We start from the raw sequence: 21,474 nt of genomic DNA, 5'->3' as shown, positions 1-21,474 counted from the left end.
GAATTTACAGGGTCATGCACTCCTGGGAAAATTGTGGCATTGCATTAAAACAAGACTTAATTTTTCAGTGCAGCAAACTCCCCAAACTTCTGCTTTTATAGTCATATGACAACGTTACTTTTTACATGGCATGTTGCATATATCTTCAGACTTTAGAGGGGAATAACTTACCCCGTAGGACTCTCTGGGGCTTCAAGAGATGATGCGATATATTTTCAGGCTGTAACATGTCAGACTTACAGACTAAGGGAACAACATGTTAACACTCATTTCCCCTTGATCAGCTGATCTTACAAGTGAAGCTTTACTTTCATAGTAACAATGAGATCTTAAATACTGTAAACAAAAATGTAACTGTAGCAAAAAGACTAACGTTTTTGGGTTTTTTTTCATCCAGCCAGTCCTTTAGGAAAAAATCCAGTTAATTGAAGGTTTGGTGAGGTAAACATAAACATACAGCAGGCGACAGTGTGGTCAACGACCTGGCATTTAGAAAAAAGGAGAACACATCATTCAGTTTTGTTTAGCGGTGTTTCCCAGCAGCATACAGTTTGATGTTGGAAATGAGGTCAGAGACAAAGACATAAATAAAATATGACATAGAGGTGACACAAGATTTTGGCTCATGTAAAAACAGAAAAGAAGTGATGACGACTTTGCAGAGAAGAAAACGCTCTCATGTCCCCGCTGCGGCCAAAGACTCATTTTACCCTGATGGATAATTACATTCTCATTTTATCTAAAAACAAAAACAGACATTCAATCTGTGTCTGACTCATACATTTGAACACCAGTGCATAAACTAAATCATCTTATTTGGTCATTTTGAGGAGATTTTTCTTTTTCAAAATTTTGACTTGCTGCTTATCCAAGTTTTACTCATCTCAGCAAACCAAACGTCCCACAGTCACAAGGACAGAAGTGAAACATTGCAGTATCTCCAGTCGCAAAATCCCATTGAGCATTCAAACCTAACAGTGCTGCACTCTGCTGTCTGCTTTGCCAAAATAAATACAGCTCCTGGATGCAAGTGACTTCATGAATTGTGTTTGAACACCACATCTGCGGTTGCTAGAAAACAAATAAGAAATGCACAAACAGGGCTAATCGTTTGCATTGTTTTTCATTATCCTTTAACTGTTTCTTCCATACTAAAATCCATACAGACAATAATATTCAAGCTATACTAAGCCAGAATTTATTGTTTTTCTCAGCTAATAATTTTATGACATATTTCCCAGTGCTCATTATTTTTGAGCGATTCCTGCTGTCATTCTATGGCACTATGGCAAAGATAAGTTACCGTAAACCTAGAGACACAGAGAGAGTACACACTAAGGGGTAATAAAAAGAAGAAGATAATGAAAAGCCCTGCAACAGCTATATTACAGTGAACTGTACGCTCACTCTGTCTTTACTTTAACCCATACAGGCAGTTCATACTTCATGAAATCACAGGGCCAAGAATTCCCTGTTAAGTGTTTATACAGAATTTTGAATGACACATTTAACAGTTAAGAAATGATAATTAATCCTTAACAAATAAAATAAATACAAACAACATATATCCCTCTCGGCCCTGCAGGCAGTCTATCCTTCAAGCTCGAGTCCTCTACCAGAGACCTGGGAGCTTGAGGGTCCTGTGCAGTATCTTAGCTGTTTCTAGGACTGCGCTCTTCTGGACAGAGATCACAGATGTTGCCTAGTTTGGGAGTCACCGCACCGAGTGTCCAGTTACCACTGGGACCACTGTTACCTTCACCCTCCACATCTTCTCCAGCTCTTTTCTGAGTCCTTGGTATTCCTCAAGCTTCTCGTGTTCCTTCTTCCTGATGTTGCTGTCATTTGGAACCGCTACATCTATCACTACGGATGTCTTGGGTTTCTGCTGCCTGAGGTATTCACTGAGCACGCTGTCGGTTGGGACCATCTTCCTATGTATTCCTGGATGGTCGCTGCCTCATCCTAGACTCCAGTCTTGTTAATGATCTCACTGAGGGGGTTCAGGCCTATGCAGAACAGCAGTGTGGACAGAGCATCTCCTTGGTAGATCCCGCATTTGATACTGACTTGTGCTATGGGCTTGAAGTTGGCCTCTAGTGTTGTACGCCACATTCCCATTGAGTTCCTGATGAAGGGTCTTAGGGTCCTTTTGATCTTGTATAGTTCTAGGCATTCCAGGTGTGGGGCATTGAGTCATAGGCCTTCTTGTAGTCAATCCAGGCAGTGCACAGGTTGGTCAGCCTAGTCTTGCAGTCTCGGCTGACTGCTCAGTTTACCAGTAGCTGGTGTTTTCCGCCTCTGGTATTCTTCCCAATCCCTTTCTGTGCACCACTCATTTATTGTGTCATATGCCTGTTCATCTAAGCCGCTATGATGCCTGACAGGTGGTACTGAGGCGGGTTATTGTCGGTCGTTGGATGGGACCAGTCTCTTCTGGGTGTCCTTCAGGATCAGGACTGTCCGCCTAGGTGTCTTGCATTTAAATCTGCTGCAATGACCCGGTTACTGCGTTCACCAGATTTCAACACAATTTCGATCCGCTCCTCACGTGTTAACCTCTTTGACATGTCAATGGCTGTGAACAAAGAGAAACTTGTAAATAACTCATGAAAGAATAAAGTTACGTTGAAACCAAGCACACCATTGTTTTTTCTTGTGACATTACCAATAAGTTTGATGTGTCACATGGCCCTCTTCCTATTGAAAAAACAAAAGTTGCATCCAAGATGGCCGACTTCTAAATGGCCACCATGGTCACCACCCATTTTGAGGAGTTTGCCCCCTCACATATACTAATGTGCCACAAACAGGACTTTAATATCACCAACCATTCCCATTTTATTACGATGTATCCATATAAATGGCCCACCCTGTAGATAGATAGATAGATAGATAGATAGATAGATAGATAGATAGATAGATAGATAGATAGATAGATAGATAGATAGATAGATAGATAGATAGATAGATAGATAGATAGATAGATAGATAGAGATGACTTTTGTGTGATAACTGATGTTTTTCTCCAGAAATTGTGTTTTAATAATATTTTAGTGTGTTTTAACATGAAAACATAAATTGTATGATGACTTAAATTTACTGTAGTGAAAATTAAAATGGAGACGTCATTCTGAAGCTGTTGGAATTTAATTAACCATGTAAAACCATTACAACCATTAAATATTGGTTTTGATTTAAAAAAAAAAAGAAAAAAAAGAAGAAAAGTAAACAGCTCCTCATAACAGCGTCGTAATTATCAACATGCATTACCATTTAGATCTCATACTTTGCTTTTTGCAGCAAAATAGCCTGAACATTCAATGCAGTATTACGAAACCTGCATGTGGGACAGCACCTGTTTGCCACACTGGCAGAAATGGCACCTCAGGTGACATTATAATCGTATGACTTATGCATAGGAGGGATCATGAATTTAGTCTTCCCCATGGTCCTTTAATAATCAGCAGGTGGGAAAATAGACAGTTGTCTTGAGTGTCAAGGTGTCCCTTGAATTCTGTCACCATTTTCCCATAAGAAATACACACAGACGTGACATGTAGAGTTTCAGGATTCCTTAAAATTCCTGTTTTACAAACACTGTCATTTAAGTCCAAATTGTCCTGAGAGTTTTCAGCTGGAAAATATAACATTCACATCTTTCTAAAATGGAGCAAACACTGAGTGACCTCTTGTGTCTTGTATCAGAACCTCTTATATAGTACTGGGCAATCGCTGTTACCAAGAAAAGAGCACCCTTCTGCCCTCTTGTGTCTAAAAGTGGAGTTACAATGTAGAATGAGAATCATTAATGACTAAACACAATGCAATCTCTTACAAATTTATTAAACATAATTACAAAATAAGAAGAAAAAAAACTACAAATACATGAGTGAGATTATTCGGTCACACAATGCACTCCCTCTTTTGCGTTGACTGCCTCAATACAATTTCAGCTGAATGTCTTCTTCAGCTTGAATTGTGATTGGACCAGAGGAAGGGGAGGAGGTAAACAGGGGGTTACAGCAGCACAGGCAGGGTGTCCCTCAATAACCAGTTACAAGATAGTGAAACAACACAGATAATACTGGCAGGAAAATAATCAATGTGCTATGACTTGTAGACCAAAAAAAGGAGAACAAGATTATCAATAATAATCAATAACATAACTTACAATATTGCAGTTACCATTCCAAAAACAAACGCTCATCTCAAGAGTAACATTTTCCCGTGTTGTGTCAGCTTTTCTCTTTTATATTTGTGTGGCCACCTGACCAAAGTAGCATGTGACAAATTCAAGACGTTATCAGTTTGTCAGGAGTCAATAGTTAACCACAGTTTTATCAGTATGAGCCAAGCCCATTCGATCGCTTCGTCAGCTCTCATACATCAAATATGAACTTTTTTGCCTCACTTCAGACTCACCTCCACTCCTCACCTCTGAACCCATCCAGCTCAAGCCAACTGTCAAGAGTTCCTCCCCTCTACTCACCAATCAGTCCCTGGTCCCTCTTTCACCATCAGCTTTCTGTTACAGAAACTCCATGAATGGCCTCAGTTTCAGCCTCAGCCTGAAAGAACTAGTTGTGTTTACGAGAGGACAATGTTAGTCTGTTCACCTGCTGGTCAGTGTTCAATACTCCGACTGGGATAGCTGGAATAATTCAGAAGAAATTGGATATCATAGATATTCATTACAAATTTAGATCACTAGTAAAGCTTGATGTAGCTGTTGTTCTTGGATGGGATCAAAAATGAACAAAGAGAGGAGAGCAGGAGCCCCTTAATTAATAAGGAGGAGGTGAAAAGAAAAATAAGATGTAAAAAATCAGATGAATGCAAAACATTGTGTAATTATTCCAAGCTTCATGTGTCCTTGAAATATTACGCTACATAGTCAGTGGGCACGGTAAGCAGCACTTTCTCTGGTGCACGTGTAGCTAGAAATTTAAAGGTTTCACCTGGGAGACCTGCTGCCTGAATCGGTATCTCAGCAGTGCACTGAAATTATTTTTGCCCTTAGACACAAATATACAAACACGTGAACTGAACTAAGGTTCAATAAAAGTGTACCTAAAGTCTTGTGTCTGAGAGAAGTAGTTGAGAGGGTTCATTTAGGTGTCATGTTTGCAAGTCAAACTTCTACATCTTGTGGTAAGCTTTTTCTAAATATAGCCATTTTAAACCCCCAAAATAAGATGACTTAGAGAAGAAATGAGCTTCAGTCTGATGATTAACAGGGAGGTATGCATACATTTATTTGCAGCTTCTACCAAAATATGCCCACAGGCTCAATACAACTTTGTGCATCATTTAGTACACATTACCCCCCAAATCCAGCAAAATGTATTATTTGGAAAAAATTGTATTACCTCTAAAAATTTTCTGTATATATATATCAGCTTTTTTCCATTCCAGACAGCACGATCAAAGCAACCTAATCTATTATCATTCGAAATACAATTAATCTGTTATTTCCCTATTTAGCTGCATGATCTAAAACAGAAAAAATAACTACATTATTATTGTTAAAGTGCCAGAAGTCATCGAATCTCTAGACAATGATTATCAAAATATTTCCCCACTCACTGTGTGGAAATAAACTGTTTCATAAACTAGTTGTTCTAGTTCTATACATGCATGCATGCATGCCTACATGAGCACTGCACTGGGGCTTGAGCTGCAAACATTTACAGTACTATATTTTGTGAGTCTCGGCACTAACAAATGTTCAAATGTGTGAAGCTTCCAAAAACCAGGACAGACTAAATTTGTGACATCCCAAAGCTAGGTCTTTGAGGACACAAATGCATGCTGTTACAAACATGTGCACACTCACACAAACACATGAGGTTGCAAACACGTAAATGCATTTGCATGCTCAAGGTAAACCCTGAGAAAAATGTCAAAAGCAGAAGTATAGGCATATGCTCTCGAGCTTACGTGATAAGGCAATCTCTGCGGTCTGCGGAAAATAAAAGCAAAAAAATAGAAAAATAAAAACATGAACAAAAAAAAATGCTTGGGACAAACGGGAGTGAGTTAATGTGAAGGTTTAGCCTGCTGCTACAATCATTACACAGGCAGATTTCCCTTTCATTCTCTTTCCCTGTTTTACTCAACCCAGTTAATTGTTGACTTTGTTATGCAATTTCCAAACAAACATGGGGCAATTTGGCATGAATTTGGTTCAAACTTAAAGTTGTCCTGGACCTGCAACAGTATAAAAAGAGCGACGCAGGGATCTCAGGCACTCTTCAGGCCTAAAGAGGGGTTCGCTGTTACAAAGTGCTTTGTGCTGCAGCTAGAACGGGGAACATGGCACCTGTGAAGAAGGTAAAATAAACCCTCTGCACACTATGCTCCACTGTGTGTTGTTTTACACACCAAGTGCAATATGCAGAGCTGGTTAGTGGACTGTGGTGCTGTAAAGGAAATGTTGCCAGTGCATGTTTCATGCATGTGTGAGCATGTGGTCTGTGAAATATCCAGACTGGAGCACTCAGTGCTGGAGAATCTCAAGCTAAAAATTGCTTTTTATCTTTACACCTTTGTACTTAAACAGCAATACTTACAGATTCATAAAATTGTCATTGCACACAGAGATAACTAATTTCTCAACCACAGTACATTATATATGGAACCATCTTTGTGTGTTCTTTGTCATTATTTTTAAAAATGTAGCCTGAAAAATGAAAGCCTGTAGCTGCTTCTCTGTGCATTGGACCAAAGGGAGACATGCATGGTGTCTCACCTGGAGAGTGTGCAGTCAGGCTGGTGAAGGCTGGTACGCAAATTTATAGTCATATGTTTTCTTTTTCTTCCTTTTACTTAAAGGCAAAAATAATCAAATCCCCCCCTTGTTTTGCAGGTGCCCAGATTGTGGGAGTCAACTGCCACTTTGACCCCATGACCTGCGTGGAGGTCATGGCTGTTAAGGTTCAAAATATTGGGGATGGAGACAAGAGAAAAAACCACAATAACAACACTGGTCCGGCCGGGTTGAGTCAAACGATGATTTTAATGAACACACGCGTGGGAGATGGACACTGATGCAGACAGCCTCAAAATCTCAAAATGGTGGAGCATTGCTCAAACTTTTATAGCCTCTGGTGCCTCCACCTTATCATACAAAGCCTAAACATTCACATGCTTTCTCTCACACAGCGCCTAAGCTACGACCTTGGCTCCCTGTTTATCTGCTCCTGCTGAAATGGGGCAGAAAACTCCAGCACACTCTGTTCTCTTCTACTCAGACAAATTAGATTTCATCTGGTACACTAGCTGCACAGGGGCTCAGAGGAAAGCACTCCAAGGGATCATTAACACCGCCCAAAAGATCACTGGCTGCCCTCTCCCCACACTGGAAGTTCTACACAACGCCCACTGTTTTAAAAAGGCCCAAAACATCATAAAAGACACCTCACATCCTGGCCACTCCCTGTTCGAACTGTTGCCCTCAGGCAGACGGTACAGAGCAATCAGAGCAAGGACTAATAGACTCAAACACAGCTGTTATCCAACTGCAATAACACATCTGAATACTACAAAAAAATGTCCATCACGCCACTCTTGTGTTAATCTATGCACGGTCTGAAGCATGTGTGTGGGAATGTATGTGAATGTTTTACTGTTATATCTTATTAGTATTTTAAGTATTCTATCTATTTTATTTATTGAATTTTATTGTTTTATTTATATTTTGATATTGCTAGGGATGATGCAATGATCGGGGACCATTCTTAATTTCGTTGTTCTCATGACAATGACAATAAAGTTTCTGATTCTGATTCTGATTCTGATTGGAGACCGTGAAGTTGATGAAAGAGGGAGTGGAGAAGGCTGGTCTGAAGGCTCACTACATGGTTCAGCCGCTGGCATTCCACACTCCTGACTGCAACTGCCAGGGATTCATTGATCTGCCAGAGTTCCCCTTCGGTAAAATATTTTTTGTGCATATTTAAAAAAGAAAAAAGCAGGCTATCTTGCAGTGGCCATCATTTCATATCCTCTTATCCCCTATCCTCTCAGCCCTAGAACCCAGAATCCTAACCCGCTGGGACATGCATAAGTATGCCAGGGAGGCATACAAGGCTGGCATCCGATTCATTGGTGGCTGCTGTGGTTTTGAGCCCTATCACATCAGGGCTTTGGCACAGGAACTGGCCCCTGAAAGAGGCATAATACCCGCTGGATCAGAGAAACATGGAATGTGGGGTAGTGGTCTGGAGATGCACACCAAGCCTTGGGTCAGAGCCAGGTAAAGGATTTTAAACGATTAGACAGATTCATACAATTGTAGCAATAAAATTCTTTAGTGTCTGTCTCCTAACCTGCCCTTTTTTTCTAGGTCCTGTCGTGAATACTGGGAGAAGATCTTGCCTGCATCCGGTTGCCCCAAATCCGCATCCATGTCCACACCAGAAGGCTGGGGTGTGACCAAGGGTGATGCTGAACTGCTTCAGCACAAAGAGGCCACCACCAGCAAGGAAATGAGGCATGTGCTGGAGGTGCAGAAGTCCAAGTCCACAGTATGAGGATGAGATTATAAAGAAAATCAATGCACCTTTCCCTCCAGTCAGTCAACAACAGAGAGACGGGGGGGGGGGGGATGAGTGTGGTCTTTCCCAGTTCAGTTAGACGATGAAAAGCACTTGTAACAGCAGTGCTCCGACTGTAGAGTGTTAAACTGTAAAACCCCCAAAACAATAGGCCTGAGTTTTTTACTTCACTTTATGGTTCGTGTTGTTTTTGCGAAGCATGTGCTTGGACTGCTGCAACAAATCAAACTACTCAAAAATGTCTGTTACAAATTTCACCCATGCAGACATATGTGAAGTGATCTAGTGTTTGACTGTTTTTTTGTTTTTCTTTTAATGCCTGCCTGCTATCAGGTTGAAAACAAAAGGCCAAAAACTGGGAGGGAATCCAACAACAACACCAAGAACCATCTAATCCGGACCAAACTAGTATCGCACATTCACAATACTCTCATTCAAAGAGTTGCATAACCTTTCCCTTGCCAATCAGAGCAGCTCTTACTTAGAACACTCCCCTTCTTCAGAGAGATTTAATCTGGCCCTCTGCCCCACTCTACTGTCACTTCAGCATCTCGAGGTCTGAGCAGTCAGGGGTCCACACAGCTGTGAAATTATGGCACCAGCAAAAAAGGTATGTGCAGACTTTTTTGTCCAGAGGTAGGGTTATGCTGTGAAAAGTTAGTTTTGTGAAATTATTATAGCAATCATAATGATCCACGGTGGGGTTAGTATTTCTGTCTGAGATTTCTGCTCCCATCTCACGCTGTAAGTTAAATGTGGGTGAAAGGTTGTGAGGCTGGGGTATCATACTGCATGTTTATGGTAGTCTTTTTGAGTGGTGTGTATTCTGTGTAGAACATCAGGTCATTTCTCAGACCACTGAACCTTCTTGATGCTATTAGGCATACAGAAAGACCAATGAAGCTCATTTTATTTATTCCATTTTTAATTTGTATACGGAATAATGGTAGCTTAAAAAAATCTTAGAGTGTCACACTGCAAGCATGTTTATATTTATATTATCCACTGGTCAGTTTTAATATTTTAGCCGATTTTGCTTCTATTGCTAGACTAAAGATGTGTGCAAAACACACAGTTAGGTGTTTATTCAATCTGTAGCAGGGATTTATGCAAAGTAGCACATAGTTAATGAGATAGTTTGGATTTTTTTGCCATTTAAAAATAAGATTTCATAAAATGTGGATTATAAAAAAACATTTTCTTCATTAAGCATTCATCTTATATTAGGAACACTCAATGTGTTTGCTCAGTTCACTTGCAGTCTCCTTTGATATTATCCTAGGTTTTGACTTTTTCCTGTAGATTAAAAATAACAAGACTTACTTCAAAATATTATTTGATTTTGATTTTTGCAACTCTTACAGGATTTTTTTTGAGCTTTTTAAAGGAACAAACCTTTAAAAACAAACTTTCAGCGTGGGAAGACAGATGTGGTACAGGATGTAGGAATCTGCAATCCACAAGGCCAGACAATTGATTTAACTGTGTATAAGCTGATATCGATTACAAGTTTCTTTAAAATATACAGTTTGCAATTTCTTTGGCTTTACTGGCTCCACAGTAATATTTGCAAAATGATCCACTGAGCACAGGTTAAGCTTCTCCGTGGATCCCTCTGTTTCCACAGGGCATCCTTGAACGTCTCAATGCTGGTGAGGTGGTGATTGGTGATGGAGGATTTGTGTTTGCTCTGGAGAAGAGGGGGTACGTAAAGGCCGGACCATGGACGCCTGAAGCTTCTGTACAGTACCCTGATGCAGGTAAGAACATACTGCTGTACCAAAAGTGCCACTCCGTTACATCTTAAAATGGGATTTCCATTATCCATTGCTGGGTCTGCCTGTAAATACCTGGCAGTGTATGTTACATTTTAGATTGCTTTGGCACAGCGTTTGTCCTATGATGCAACCACTTGATGATTTTCAGTGCGACAGCTGCACAGAGAGTTCCTGAGAGCCGGGTCCAACGTTATGCAGACCTTTACATTCTACGCCAGTGATGACAAACTTGAGAACAGAGGCAACAACCTCAAATTGACTGTAAGTTAAAAGGGAAATTACAGCAAATTTCATTCTTTATCAAAACAAAAATATTTTAAATGTGTATTTGAAGAGTCTCTTTGATTATTAGTTGGGTTTTGTTTTTTTTTTGCTTCATTCTACAGGGAGCTCAGATCAATGAGGCTGCCTGTGATTTAGCCCGTGAGGTTGCCAATGAGGGTGATGCTCTTGTTGCTGGAGGAGTGTCCCAAACTCCATCTTACCTGAGCTGCAAGAGCAAGGCAGATGTGAAGGCCATCTTCAGAAAACAGTTGGATGTGTTCATCAAGAAAAATGTGGACTTCCTGATTGCTGAGGTAGCTACACCGAACACTTTGGCATTTTTTAAAAACTTTTTCTGGAGGATTCCAAAGGTGTAAAACTGCCATTGAACCAGTTTTGAGTGTTTCTTACTTGCTGAGAGAAGTTTTGTTTGAGCTTAATGCTTTTGTCCTTTAGTACTTTGAGCATGTTGAAGAGGCCGTGTGGGCTGTGGAGGTGATGAAGGAGACAGGGAAGCCTGTGGCTGCTTCTCTGTGTATTGGACCAAAGGGGGACATGCACGGTGTCTCACCTGGAGAGTGTGCAGTCAGGCTGGTCAAAGCCGGTGAGTACAGTTATCTTTGTCAATTTTTATGTTGTTTCAGCAGAAAAGAATTACAGACTGTCTCCCTGTGAGCCTTATCAGACACTAAAAAGTTCAAGACTTCTTATCAACTGAGGTTTATATACCTTTACATTCATGTGAGGTCACTTGGTGTATTTCTACTACAAGAGTGAGTGACTATTGGTCCGACAGCAATTTATTGGACAGTAAAAATGAACAAAACTTCAGCATCTGTGCCACCATAGTGTAACTAATTTATAAGGAATAAAAATGGCATATGATACCTGTAATTGGTTTTCTTCTGTTAGGATTTCCTTTTTTTTCTGGGATGAGCCTGTACAGGCCAAAACAGTGGCCAATAGTTATTTTATTCAGTAACATGCACAAAAATGTTCCCACTAAACACAAATACATTCAAAGACCTTATACCCACAACTGCAAACCACAGTTGATTAGGTGTCAGCCATGTATTTTCTTACACTCTCACACACAGTTCATGTTACTGCATGTGGTGTATTTTGTTCTACAGGTGCCCAGATTGTGGGAGTCAACTGTCACTTTGACCCCATGACCTGTGTGGAGACCGTGAAGCAGATGAAGGAGGGAGTGGAGAAGGCTGGTCTGAAGGCTCACTACATGGTTCAGCCGCTGGCATACCACACTCCTGACTGCAACTGCCAGGGATTTATCGACCTGCCAGAGTTCCCCTTCGGTAACGAGATACTGTCTTGTATTATAAATCTGCCATTCCAACTGTTCTGGATACGCACTGTCCTTATATATGCCCTCTGCTGGTGAATATGCTACACTGCATTGCAGAAAGTTCAGCCAGCCAACACAGAACAGCAAACTTTCACCACAAACTACAAAACTGTAATTTAAATGTGCATAAAAAAATGTTTTTTTTCTCTTTCAGGCCTGGAGCCCAGGATTCTGACTCGCTGGGACATGCACAAGTATGCCAGAGAAGCTTACAATGCTGGCATTCGCTTCATCGGTGGCTGCTGTGGCTTTGAGGCTTATCACATTAGGGCTATAGCAGAGGAACTGGCACCTGAGAGAGGCTTCCTTCCAAGTGCATCAGAGAAACATGGCTCCTGGGGTGCTGGTCTGGAAATGCACACCAAGCCATGGGTTAGAGCCAGGTCAGAACAGAAGCAACTATTAATTCTAATACTTAAAAATACTTTGTGAAATATGACATATTCGCTGTTTACTACCAGTAATCACTCTTGTTTTTTTTATGTCTGTTGACTTTTAGAGCCCGACGTGATTACTGGGAGAACCTGAAGCCAGCCTCCGGTCGTCCCCAGTGTCCCTCCATGTCTGTCCCTGATTCTTGGGGTGTTACCAAGGGCCATGCTGATCTGATGCAGCAGAAAGAGGCAACCTCTAAAGAAGAACTCGAACAGCTGTTCGACAAATCAAAAACCCACTGAGTCAGTCTGTTTCAGACTCAGCAGCCGACAGCTGTGTACAGAGCTACTGATGTGCAGCAGTCCATAGTATCTATATACAGTGCTTCATCTAACAAACATAGTGTCAGTTGTCATGACATTAGCACTGTTATGTGTATCTTTAGACTGTAAAACTGGGGCCACAGCGTCTCAAAAGTGGGAGCTGACCCAGTAAACCCAGTAAAAGTGACCAGTTTGGTTTCTCCGACCCTGGACCACTTAGTTTAATATCTAATAAAAAAGATAAAATACAAATCGTTTGTTTCTTCTCAGTTTCTTTCTGATGATGGGCGGTGTACACATATATTCTGTGTCTACTACTTGTGTCTATGCATCCACAAATAATCTGCAAAGCAGAGTTAAAAGTGTTATAATAGAGTCATTGTTCAATGCTATAAGACCTGTCATTAAATAATAAGGCTAAAATTAGTGAGATTTATGCTATCTATGGTTTATTCCTGCAATGAGAATAAACAGTGAACTCAGTTGAACTCTCTGATTAACTGTAGGCCTGTTACTCAAAGCATAGTTAATGTTTACCAACATAACACCTGAGTATATGTCTACAGTAAGCACAAGATGACTTTAGAACATACCAGAAAGGACTGGAAACTTCTTGGTCTCATGGTTGGACATGGTGTTTATTACCCATCATTAAACTGTTCTCATCTTTCCCATTAATTAATTTGACAAAGCTTAATTGGAAAATAGGATCTGACAGTGTCTGCATTCTAAACCAGATGCCTGTGGTTTTAAAAGCATTTGCACATTGTTTTCCAGAAGGCCTGTAATGAAAGATGTTAATACGTTTTACTAAGAGAACTGCTGAGACATATAAACTATGAGAAGAGAGGGAAAAAAAGTCAGATACCCAATATGTGCTGGGTTTTCCTCTCTTATGAGCACCAACTATTAAGGAACAGCAATATTAATAACCTAATTGCTGTGTAATCTGGCTTTTATATAGATATTATACTACAAATACTACAGTATGTGCAACGCGGCACGAAGGAAAACGCGATATTGCTCCTGGTGACATATTTTCACAAATAAAAGAGCTCTGTTCCTTATCTCGCTTGTGATTGAGCGAGCACAGCCCACGTGACGAGGTTATCCGTTTTCTTCAAGGGAGTGTGAAATTAAAGATAGATATTTTTGCCGTTACCTAACAGGAGCCTTGTGTTGACATTTCCCTTATCATACGACAATATTCAATCAATTTTGTCGCTTTGACAACAGTAATGGTGTTCTGGGCCTTATCAGAAATCGGATAATTTTACTTTAGAGCGGGCTGGAGGTTTTTAGTGATACAGTTTTTCATGTTTTTTTACAGGAGACGGCTAACGAAGACTGTAACATGGCCTGACCTAACAGGACAGTCGCTGACAACACATCTACCGGCCACCTGCTATCATAGACAGAGGGTTAAAGACACAGCTAGAGGTAAGGTGTAGCATGATAACAGTGCATTTATCGCTAATGCACTTCAACCTTCCACTCAAAATGTATGTTAACGACCAAATCTTACCTAAAAATTAAACACTCTTCCCACAAACATGTATTGCTATTTGTCTACTATGACTTTCACATTACCTCCTGCACCGTTGTTATAATGTCATTCGCTGAACCCTTTCTGTCTTACGGGCTCGCCGTCGATAGCGCCATCATGTGGTGTTTTTGCGTGTTTTTCTTTCTTTCTGCAGCTTCAAACCGGAAGTAAACCCGAGAGGTCGTCATGGGGAGTAAAGTCAGCTCCAAAATGGCAGCTCCCGTCGCTCGAGTTGTTCAGGTAACGTTAACTACTTAAATGTTAATTTCTCCGGGTTTGTTTGTGTTGCCTCCTGATTTAGAGCTTATAAAGTAAAACGCTGCTTTTCCCGCTGTTCCGAACAGTAAACTACTTTATATCGTGCGGCCTCTTGAGGTGGCAAAGACCTGTCATACCCTTGTTAGTGTCCTTGTTCATAAACCGCACAGGACACATCAATATCGTTTAGTCACGTTGTGAGAGCGGCCTTTTAATCAATTAATTAAAACTTAAGGTAGGTGTAATATTAGTTGTTTTAGTTGTCAGTCTTGCTATGGCTGAGTATAGCATAAAACGGTTCACAGGGAGGCCTATATGTCGGTTAAAGACAGATCTTTGTACCACAGTAGCCCAGCAGAGTATTAAGGAACTGTACCAGCAGTGCTTATTTCCTACTAATAGACTAATTTTAATCGTTTTTCAATTACTGGAGGATATGAGCGATCTGTGATGTCAGGAAAACAGAAATAGTCTCTACAAATTTTTAATTTGCATTTAGCCACTAAATTTATGCTCTTTGTACCGAATAAATGTTTGTAACAGTACGTTTGTGATGACTGCTTGTCTGTTCTTTCATAACTAATGCGGATCAGAATTACTGCATTTTAGCTGCAGTTAGGCCGCTAAAATGCCTAACTCCCGATGTCAGGAAATATCTTTCACAGATTGGAGTTATAGTTATATAACATATATAACAATCATAAGTAACTGCGCAGTTCATTCAAAAGCTGTTTCTTGGACAAGTGTGGACTATACCTTTTTAATTTATTCATAAATTTAAAAAGTTCAGAGTTGAGTTCATGTGTGAAACTTAAAAAGTTTCAAAGTTGTTGTTGTGAACCTGCAACTTGCTGTCAAAGGAGCTCTCAGTGCAAGGGAAGCAGGCCACCCTTACCATCTGCAGAAACAAAACAAATCCAGACTAAGTCAATGATTCGGCACAATAAACTGTTAGCAACATGAGTAAGGTCTTGACTTGTATGGACGAGGTGGATGATTTGTTAACGGTGAGGAAAAACCTCTTCACAACATCCAACATCTAGAGCCTGTACAGAGGGTTCACTCCAAAGTCCAAATCATTTGCCACTGTGGAGAACAGAAAGGCCAGATAACACTAAAGAGAAGAGACACATGAAACACAGGTACTGAGACTCAGTGGCACTCAATCATGAAATCCAGTGCCATGAGGCAGAAAATCAGCTTTATGCTGTTGTTGACTGGACAGCAGTTCACAGTACGAGTGCACAGATAACCAAACCATGTCGCAAAATAAACTGCTGTGGACAAGTCAGTCATTTGACCTCAACACAGTTTAGTTATATTTGACTTGTTGAAGACAAAACTATAGGCAGAATCCATAATGATTTCCTGTGAAGGTATCTTAACAAAGTATTTGATTATTATATTATTTACATTTATAATATATCCATGTATTGTTATTATTATTGTCATTGTTACTGTAATGCTAATTTGTCTGATTATAACAAACAACTGAGACTCTGTCACTATAGACTGTTGTTTGTACCAAAAAGCACTTAAAAGATGGGCATACTGATACACTACACTACTTTAATGGGTTGATCTGTTAGATCAGAGGTTCCCAAAGTGTGGGGCCTGCCTCCTGAGGGGGGCGCTGAGCCATTGCAGGGGGGGGCGCGGTATGAAAAGAAAAAAAGAACGCTTGGACACTGCTAGCATAATTGACAGGTTTTTGATGGGGCTCCAACACAATGCAAAGCAGGAGATGAAGCATCGCCAAATATGTTTCCAAACCAACTTCATTCCAACTTCATTCCAAGAGCCCTGCCTTTGGCTTCACCTGCACAAGTGCCGAGGTAGGTCTCTGCGACAGAATTAGTTTCCCTTGCGTTGGGAGCACGTGCTGGGCTCTTCAAATCACGGACAAACAGTATCCCACATTCTTGATTTTTAGTTCACAAACACTTCTTGTAATAAATAACTACTCCTGACATTTTGGAGATATTAACTCTTTATACAGTAAAGTTAGAGCGATCCTGCCACGATTTGTTTCCCTGGTTCAAATCACGGACTAACAGTATCTCAAAGTTGTTTATGTTTTTGAACCCATTTTGCACAGAGAGGAATTTTTTGAGAAATGTATTGATAGCAATGTTGAATATTATTACACAGGAAAAAAACAACCACACGTAAAATAATCACACCATAGGCAGAGGCGGAGATTTTCGAATCACTGAAAACAGAGATTTTCGGTGATTCGAAGCACCGTTTACGTGTGGACGAATAGGTCCAAACGCATAGAAACAGCTGCATTTTCAAAAATACCAGTGTAGGTGTGGACGTAGCGTAAGAGTTTGGAGATTATTTTATTACTACCTGTAATTTATTGCAGATTACTTGTATTTGCCTATTTGTTTACTAATTGATTGAGGTGTGAAATAAACCGCAATGGAGTTTGAAAACAAAATATGGGTGTGTATGGTTGGAGGATATGTTTGTGGGGGGGGGGGGCGCAAACATTTTTCTTGTAAAACAAAGGGGGGCCCAGCAAAAAAACACTTTGGGAACCACTGTGTTAGATGCACTTGTATTTTGTATAATGTTTGCTCTGTTGTATGTTTTGTGGTATATTCCTATCAACTGCTGTTAGAAGGCTACATTAACTTAACGTTGAGCGCCTGATTTTACAAAAATACTGTCACAAGTCATACCATACATAAATAAAAAATTTAATTCACCCTAGTGTTGTTCATCATATTTTTCTAGCAGCTGTGTTTGTTTTAAAGCTCATTCACTCTGTTTTAGCACGTGTGGGAGACAAAAAAAACTACTGTCAATTTGTTGTCATGTCAGGATGCCTACCCTTTAACTGACTGCTGTTTGATTTTGTTTTCTCAGGCAATACGGCCTCATACTCCCCTGATCAAATTCCCCAACAGACAAGGCCTGCCCAGACCTAATGGTGAGCCTTTGTTTTTCCCAGCTGAAAGAACGTGTTCTTTTAGGTTCACATTTATCAGAAATATAATCGTTAACAATGCCTTCCCTGGTGATTATTTCATTACGTTACTCTTTTTCTTTTCGTCCTCAAGCCCAGGAGGCATTGAAAACATTAGCACTAAACCTTCCTCAACATAATGCTCCCACTTCAGCTGCAGCATCGCCTCAGTTATCAAGACCGCATGCACCTTTAACACCAATCCCAGGCACGCCAGACACACTGGCCTCTATTCAGCTACTTCCTGCAAGGTACCGCAGGAGACCGTTAACAGCAGATGAGATGGATTACATCCAGGTGAGGCTATCTTAACTGTACCCAGAGTTTTTACACAGAACTACTTGGTTCTTTAAAATTGAGCAGAGTGGAATAACAAACGAGACGGAAAAATGTCAAATGTCAAGCAAAGTTGGCAACAGTATATGACCCACCTTTGACTGATCATAAACTCATAGCAGTAGGATTCAAAAGTACAAAGGTTAAGTGTATGGACTGATTGAGAACTTAGGAAAACTTACTGTAACTTGTTGCTGGTGCATAACTAGCTATAGAAACTGCAAGTAGAATCTGAAAGTTTTGAGTATTTAAGTATATATTTTGGCTGGTATTTGTGTTTATTTGTATTCTATATCATTTCTTTGCCACAGCGCGGTGGACCAGAGTGACATGAAGTGACGCCATCACTGCAGCCAAAGTCCTTATATGTTGAAGATCAGTATGTCTTTAATCCTGTTCCTCAGCACAAGAGAACCCGATGCCACATGTAGAATAAAATATTACATGGATCCTGTTAAAATGTGTATATGTTGATTATTAGTTGTTTAAGTGTATATGAACTCCATACAAACAGATGTTCACTGTAAAACACGCTGCAAAGGCACACTAGCTCCTTGGTTTGTCTTTATTCACCTGGCATTGCATATTTTTCTCAAAGATTTGTTTTTAATCAATTTTAGTTTAAAAACAAAATCATCAACTCATCTTTTTTATTCGTCCAATTTATCTAATTTTACATGCTGACTAAAATCCAAGCAGGAGGCTCTAGTATACAGAAGGAAGTTGGACTTTCCATGTCTCTCGCTGCACTTGAACTGATGGTTTTTGGAGCTAAAAGGCTGGTGAGGTAGTTGAGGCAACCATGCTGCATGAAAGTACATTGAGTTCATGTGAACGGCTGGATTTAAATGATTAAAATAATGTTGGATTATTTTGTTGGAATTTGATTGTGCAGATTCTAAACAAGCAGACATAAAGGGAATTCTAGTAACAGGCCACCACTCTTTTCAAGAAAAAATTAATTTAAGGTATTTATTGTTACCATTGCTGGCATGCTCTATATAGTAAACATTAATAACACTGAAAGTTCACAACAGTGCAGTATGATAGGCAACCATTATTGGCTTTCTAGCTATGAGTTTCAGCCGTTTACTCCGATGAATATTGGCACAAGTAGCACAGAAATGACAGAAAGGCCGGAAGTGAATGAACACTTTACCTGTCTGCCTGGCAGATTGTCAGCTTAGTCTCTACCAGAGCTGAGAAAAGCTCACACCGTTAGTTTTTTTTTTTTTTATCTTCTTGTGATTATAATTAGAAGTGACACCTAGGCAAGCACACTTGAAGATAATTCAGCATTAGTAAGTACATGTCTCCTGTTTGGCAACAAACTTTAAACAGCCAGCTTCTAAACACATGAATTCAGAACAATTCATGGCTTTACAAAAATACCTCTGGATGTTTAAAACTCAATATCAAACACGGTATGATCTGTGTGAACACAAAACCAGTATATTCATAGATTATTATAAACACGTAAAGCTACAGAAACTGTCAAGTCACAAAATGAGCACAACACTTGAAGAAACACTGAGGTATGCACTGGATTACTGTGATTATGGAAATGATTTGCCCTAAATCAGTCTTGGTCACAACATAAACAGCGCCTTCTTATTTATTAAGAAACTAAAGACTCAACATTGCACTTGAAGCAATCTGTGCTCTGTACAGGAGACAGACTCTTCAGTTGCTCTGTTCGTCCAGTTCCTCAAAAGCCGGTAAGAAATCAGCAATGGTGTCCACCACGTAGTCGGGCACCAAGCTGTGGTTGGTGGTTTGGTCACTATTCCTGTACTCCTGGGCCTCCTCAATCTGAGACACACCAGTGAGAGTGAGCATGGTGTCGAGGCCGCAGTTGGACCCGAACAGCATGTCCGTCTCGAGGCGGTCCCCGACCATCAGGCACTGGGCGGGATCCACCCCTCTGAACTGACTGGAGATGCATTCGAACATGAAGCGGCTGGGCTTTCCGATCACAGTGGCCTTGCGTCCTGAGGCCACCTCCAAGGCTGCTGTGAGGGAGCCAGAACCTGCAGGGGGAGAGGCGGAGTAAAGATGACTGAATCACCACCAACCACTTTCATTTCCAGCTGCATGCTATTAATAGTTCTGCGAATCTCATATAAGCTGCTCAGTCAGTAGGTACAAGCCATAAATATTTTCCAGAGGGCTACTTGTTTTGGAGAAAGAAAAAAAAAAATCACCCTTCAGATTTGTGGAATCTAAAATGGATTACTGAGTGAGCTAAACTGACAACTGCTCTCACATGTTTTTTGGGGCTTTTTTTTTTTTTTTTTTTTTAATCTTAAACATATCAGGAGGAAATGAGGGCAGAGAGGACTGATGACATGCACCAGAGCCCTGAGCTTGAGTTGAACCAGCATCTTTTACCCTATGGTCTCTGGGTAACTCAATTACTACCTTATCTTAAAACTCTGCAAACTAGTTATGATGAACTGATACAAGCCTGAGGCCAGGAGGTAGCTGTGCCTCAGGTTGTGGGTTAGTTATACTGCAGTGAAGCTTCCAGGTGCATTCTGTGTGTATCTGTGCAGTGGTGGGCCCCTGAAGAGTGGTGCAGTGAACAAAAAAAGTTTAAATAACGCAACAAGCCGGAGCTCTTGTTGTTTTAGCCATTTGTTCTCTGCAGACCTGTCCTGACACTGCGTATTCATGCTAATGAACATGTGAAAAGAAACCTGTGATGCACAAGCCCAGCTATTTTTGCAGAATAAGTAATTTTAGGGCCCTCTGACCTCTTGACATCCTGGTCCCTTGACCGCTAAGCCATTTTAGCAATCTATCCATGTCTGGCAGAAAAACGAATATCTTAACGTGACGTGAATGAGCAACACTATGTGGTAATTAAACCTCATCCCCATTATACCTGGTAGTATCCTTCCACCTGACAGAGGGTGCCAGGGGTCGTTGTCGGTGGCCAGGAACAGACACTCCGGGTCCTTCAGGTAGCAGGAGGCTTTGGCCAGTTTCAGAAAAGTCAGTTTGTCATCATGTCCAACCAGCACTGCCTTGACGTCCGGAGCCAGGGCGCAGTCGTAGATGGTGGCGTCCGGATCATCCGCCTCCTCCACGCAGGGGATGCCTGCCTCTTGCAGCTCTCTGCGCAGTCCGTCGCAGCCGATGACAAACACCTGGCCAGGGACCTTGACGACGTCTCTCAAGTAGAGAGCCGAGCAGTACGACGAGCTAAAGATCTGCTCCAGCATCACGTCGGTAAAGCCCAGCCGGTAGAACTTGTGCACATAATTCTCCCGCGGCCTGGTGCAATTGTTGGTGACGAACACCACGTTTTTGCCGCGCCGGATCAGCGAGCTCACCACCTTCGCGGCGCCCGTTATCGCGTTCTCTCCGTGCCATATGACCCCGTCGCAGTCGAAGAGAAAGAAGTCCTTCGCCTCAAGCAGATTTCTAATCTGAGGTCCTCGAATTTTCTGGCAGCCTTTAAAGCCAAAGGCGCCTGCCATTCCGGCTTTTTCCTCGGTTACTTCCGTCTTTCACCTTCTAGTGATCCCCCACGTCGAAAGCTGGTACATCATGCGGTGAAGACGGCGTGTTAAATGATACGAAAACAAATCAATGTCAGGAAATCACATTGCAGAGTCCTTGGTGCGGTTACATACACGGAGCGAGCCACAAAAACATTGACACCTAACCACGCCCACGCTGTCA

The 21,474-nt window shown here is 41.0% G+C and overlaps 4 protein-coding genes across 7 annotated transcripts; 3 read left to right on the top strand and 1 right to left on the bottom strand.

Annotated features, from left to right (window-relative positions):
• The first annotated feature begins 6,226 nt into the window (after nucleotides 1-6,226).
• LOC147317645 (betaine--homocysteine S-methyltransferase 1-like) lies at nucleotides 6,227-9,026 on the top strand. 2 transcript variants are annotated; one of them, XM_086314828.1, is made up of 7 exons: nucleotides 6,227-6,336; nucleotides 6,685-6,787; nucleotides 6,872-6,924; nucleotides 7,809-7,938; nucleotides 8,032-8,260; nucleotides 8,351-8,497; nucleotides 8,895-9,026. In XM_086314828.1, exons 2-7 carry the CDS (start codon nucleotides 6,739-6,741, stop codon nucleotides 8,953-8,955), a joined length of 669 nt encoding a protein of 222 aa, XP_086170954.1. In that variant the 5' UTR covers nucleotides 6,227-6,336; nucleotides 6,685-6,738; the 3' UTR covers nucleotides 8,956-9,026. The 2 variants fall into 2 exon arrangements, with proteins under 2 accessions (XP_086170954.1, XP_086170953.1); XM_086314827.1 differs by lacking the exons at nucleotides 6,227-6,336; nucleotides 6,685-6,787; nucleotides 6,872-6,924 and adding an exon at nucleotides 6,940-7,080.
• Nucleotides 9,027-9,031: 5 nt separating this feature from the next.
• Nucleotides 9,032-12,919, top strand: LOC147317644 (betaine--homocysteine S-methyltransferase 1-like). Its single transcript, XM_086314826.1, has 8 exons — nucleotides 9,032-9,171; nucleotides 10,189-10,321; nucleotides 10,488-10,600; nucleotides 10,726-10,917; nucleotides 11,060-11,207; nucleotides 11,737-11,919; nucleotides 12,124-12,352; nucleotides 12,469-12,919. The coding sequence occupies exons 1-8, from the start codon at nucleotides 9,154-9,156 to the stop codon at nucleotides 12,644-12,646; spliced, it is 1,194 nt and encodes a 397-aa protein (XP_086170952.1). The 5' UTR covers nucleotides 9,032-9,153; the 3' UTR covers nucleotides 12,647-12,919.
• An 869-nt stretch (nucleotides 12,920-13,788) lies between these two features.
• Nucleotides 13,789-18,655, top strand: kgd4 (alpha-ketoglutarate dehydrogenase subunit 4). Of its 3 annotated transcripts, none has more exons than XM_086314831.1 (6): nucleotides 13,789-13,902; nucleotides 13,998-14,107; nucleotides 14,368-14,453; nucleotides 17,349-17,412; nucleotides 17,543-17,745; nucleotides 18,096-18,655. In XM_086314831.1, exons 3-6 carry the CDS (start codon nucleotides 14,400-14,402, stop codon nucleotides 18,111-18,113), a joined length of 339 nt encoding a protein of 112 aa, XP_086170957.1. In that variant the 5' UTR covers nucleotides 13,789-13,902; nucleotides 13,998-14,107; nucleotides 14,368-14,399; the 3' UTR covers nucleotides 18,114-18,655. The 3 variants fall into 3 exon arrangements, with proteins under 3 accessions (XP_086170957.1, XP_086170956.1, XP_086170958.1); XM_086314832.1 differs by having other exon boundaries at nucleotides 13,814-13,908; XM_086314830.1 differs by having other exon boundaries at nucleotides 13,791-14,107.
• Nucleotides 18,656-18,728: 73 nt separating this feature from the next.
• Nucleotides 18,729-21,474, bottom strand: pdxp (pyridoxal (pyridoxine, vitamin B6) phosphatase). The gene is made up of 2 exons (XM_086314829.1): nucleotides 20,672-21,474; nucleotides 18,729-19,814 (listed from the first exon to the last, which is right to left on the bottom strand). Exons 1-2 carry the CDS (start codon nucleotides 21,267-21,269, stop codon nucleotides 19,468-19,470), a joined length of 945 nt encoding a protein of 314 aa, XP_086170955.1. The 5' UTR covers nucleotides 21,270-21,474; the 3' UTR covers nucleotides 18,729-19,467.

The sequence above is a fragment of the Aulonocara sp. 'chitande type north' Nkhata Bay genome, linkage group LG12, assembly GCF_057382095.1.
Source record: "Aulonocara sp. 'chitande type north' Nkhata Bay isolate Kocher_YH1m ecotype deep benthic linkage group LG12, A_spYH_male_GT1.1, whole genome shotgun sequence".
Lineage (NCBI taxonomy): Eukaryota > Metazoa > Chordata > Actinopteri > Cichliformes > Cichlidae > Aulonocara > Aulonocara sp. 'chitande type north' Nkhata Bay.
The sequence above is the reverse complement of the archived record's forward strand: the minus strand, read 5'-3'. Positions and strand labels throughout refer to the sequence as shown.

Bases quoted from the DNA above. Each gene is read 5' to 3' on its own strand.
- pdxp (XM_086314829.1), bottom strand. From the start codon at position 21,269: ATGGCAGGCGCCTTTGGCTTTAAAGGCTGCCAGAAAATTCGAGGACCT. The intron at 19,815-20,671 runs GTATAATGGGGA...CTCCCCCTGCAG, and splicing joins AGGTGGAAGGATACTACCAG to GTTCTGGCTCCCTCACAGCA.
- LOC147317645 (XM_086314828.1), top strand. From the start codon at position 6,739: ATGCATGGTGTCTCACCTGGAGAGTGTGCAGTCAGGCTGGTGAAGGCT. The intron at 8,261-8,350 runs GTAAAGGATTTT...CTTTTTTTCTAG, and splicing joins AAGCCTTGGGTCAGAGCCAG to GTCCTGTCGTGAATACTGGG. The intron at 8,498-8,894 runs GCATGTGCTGGA...GCCTGCTATCAG, and splicing joins ACCACCAGCAAGGAAATGAG to GTTGAAAACAAAAGGCCAAA.
- kgd4 (XM_086314831.1), top strand. From the start codon at position 14,400: ATGGGGAGTAAAGTCAGCTCCAAAATGGCAGCTCCCGTCGCTCGAGTT. The intron at 14,454-17,348 runs GTAACGTTAACT...TTGTTTTCTCAG, and splicing joins CCGTCGCTCGAGTTGTTCAG to GCAATACGGCCTCATACTCC. The intron at 17,413-17,542 runs GTGAGCCTTTGT...TTCGTCCTCAAG, and splicing joins AGGCCTGCCCAGACCTAATG to CCCAGGAGGCATTGAAAACA.
- LOC147317644 (XM_086314826.1), top strand. The intron at 10,322-10,487 runs GTAAGAACATAC...GATGATTTTCAG, and splicing joins TGTACAGTACCCTGATGCAG to TGCGACAGCTGCACAGAGAG. The intron at 11,208-11,736 runs GTGAGTACAGTT...TTTGTTCTACAG, and splicing joins AGTCAGGCTGGTCAAAGCCG to GTGCCCAGATTGTGGGAGTC.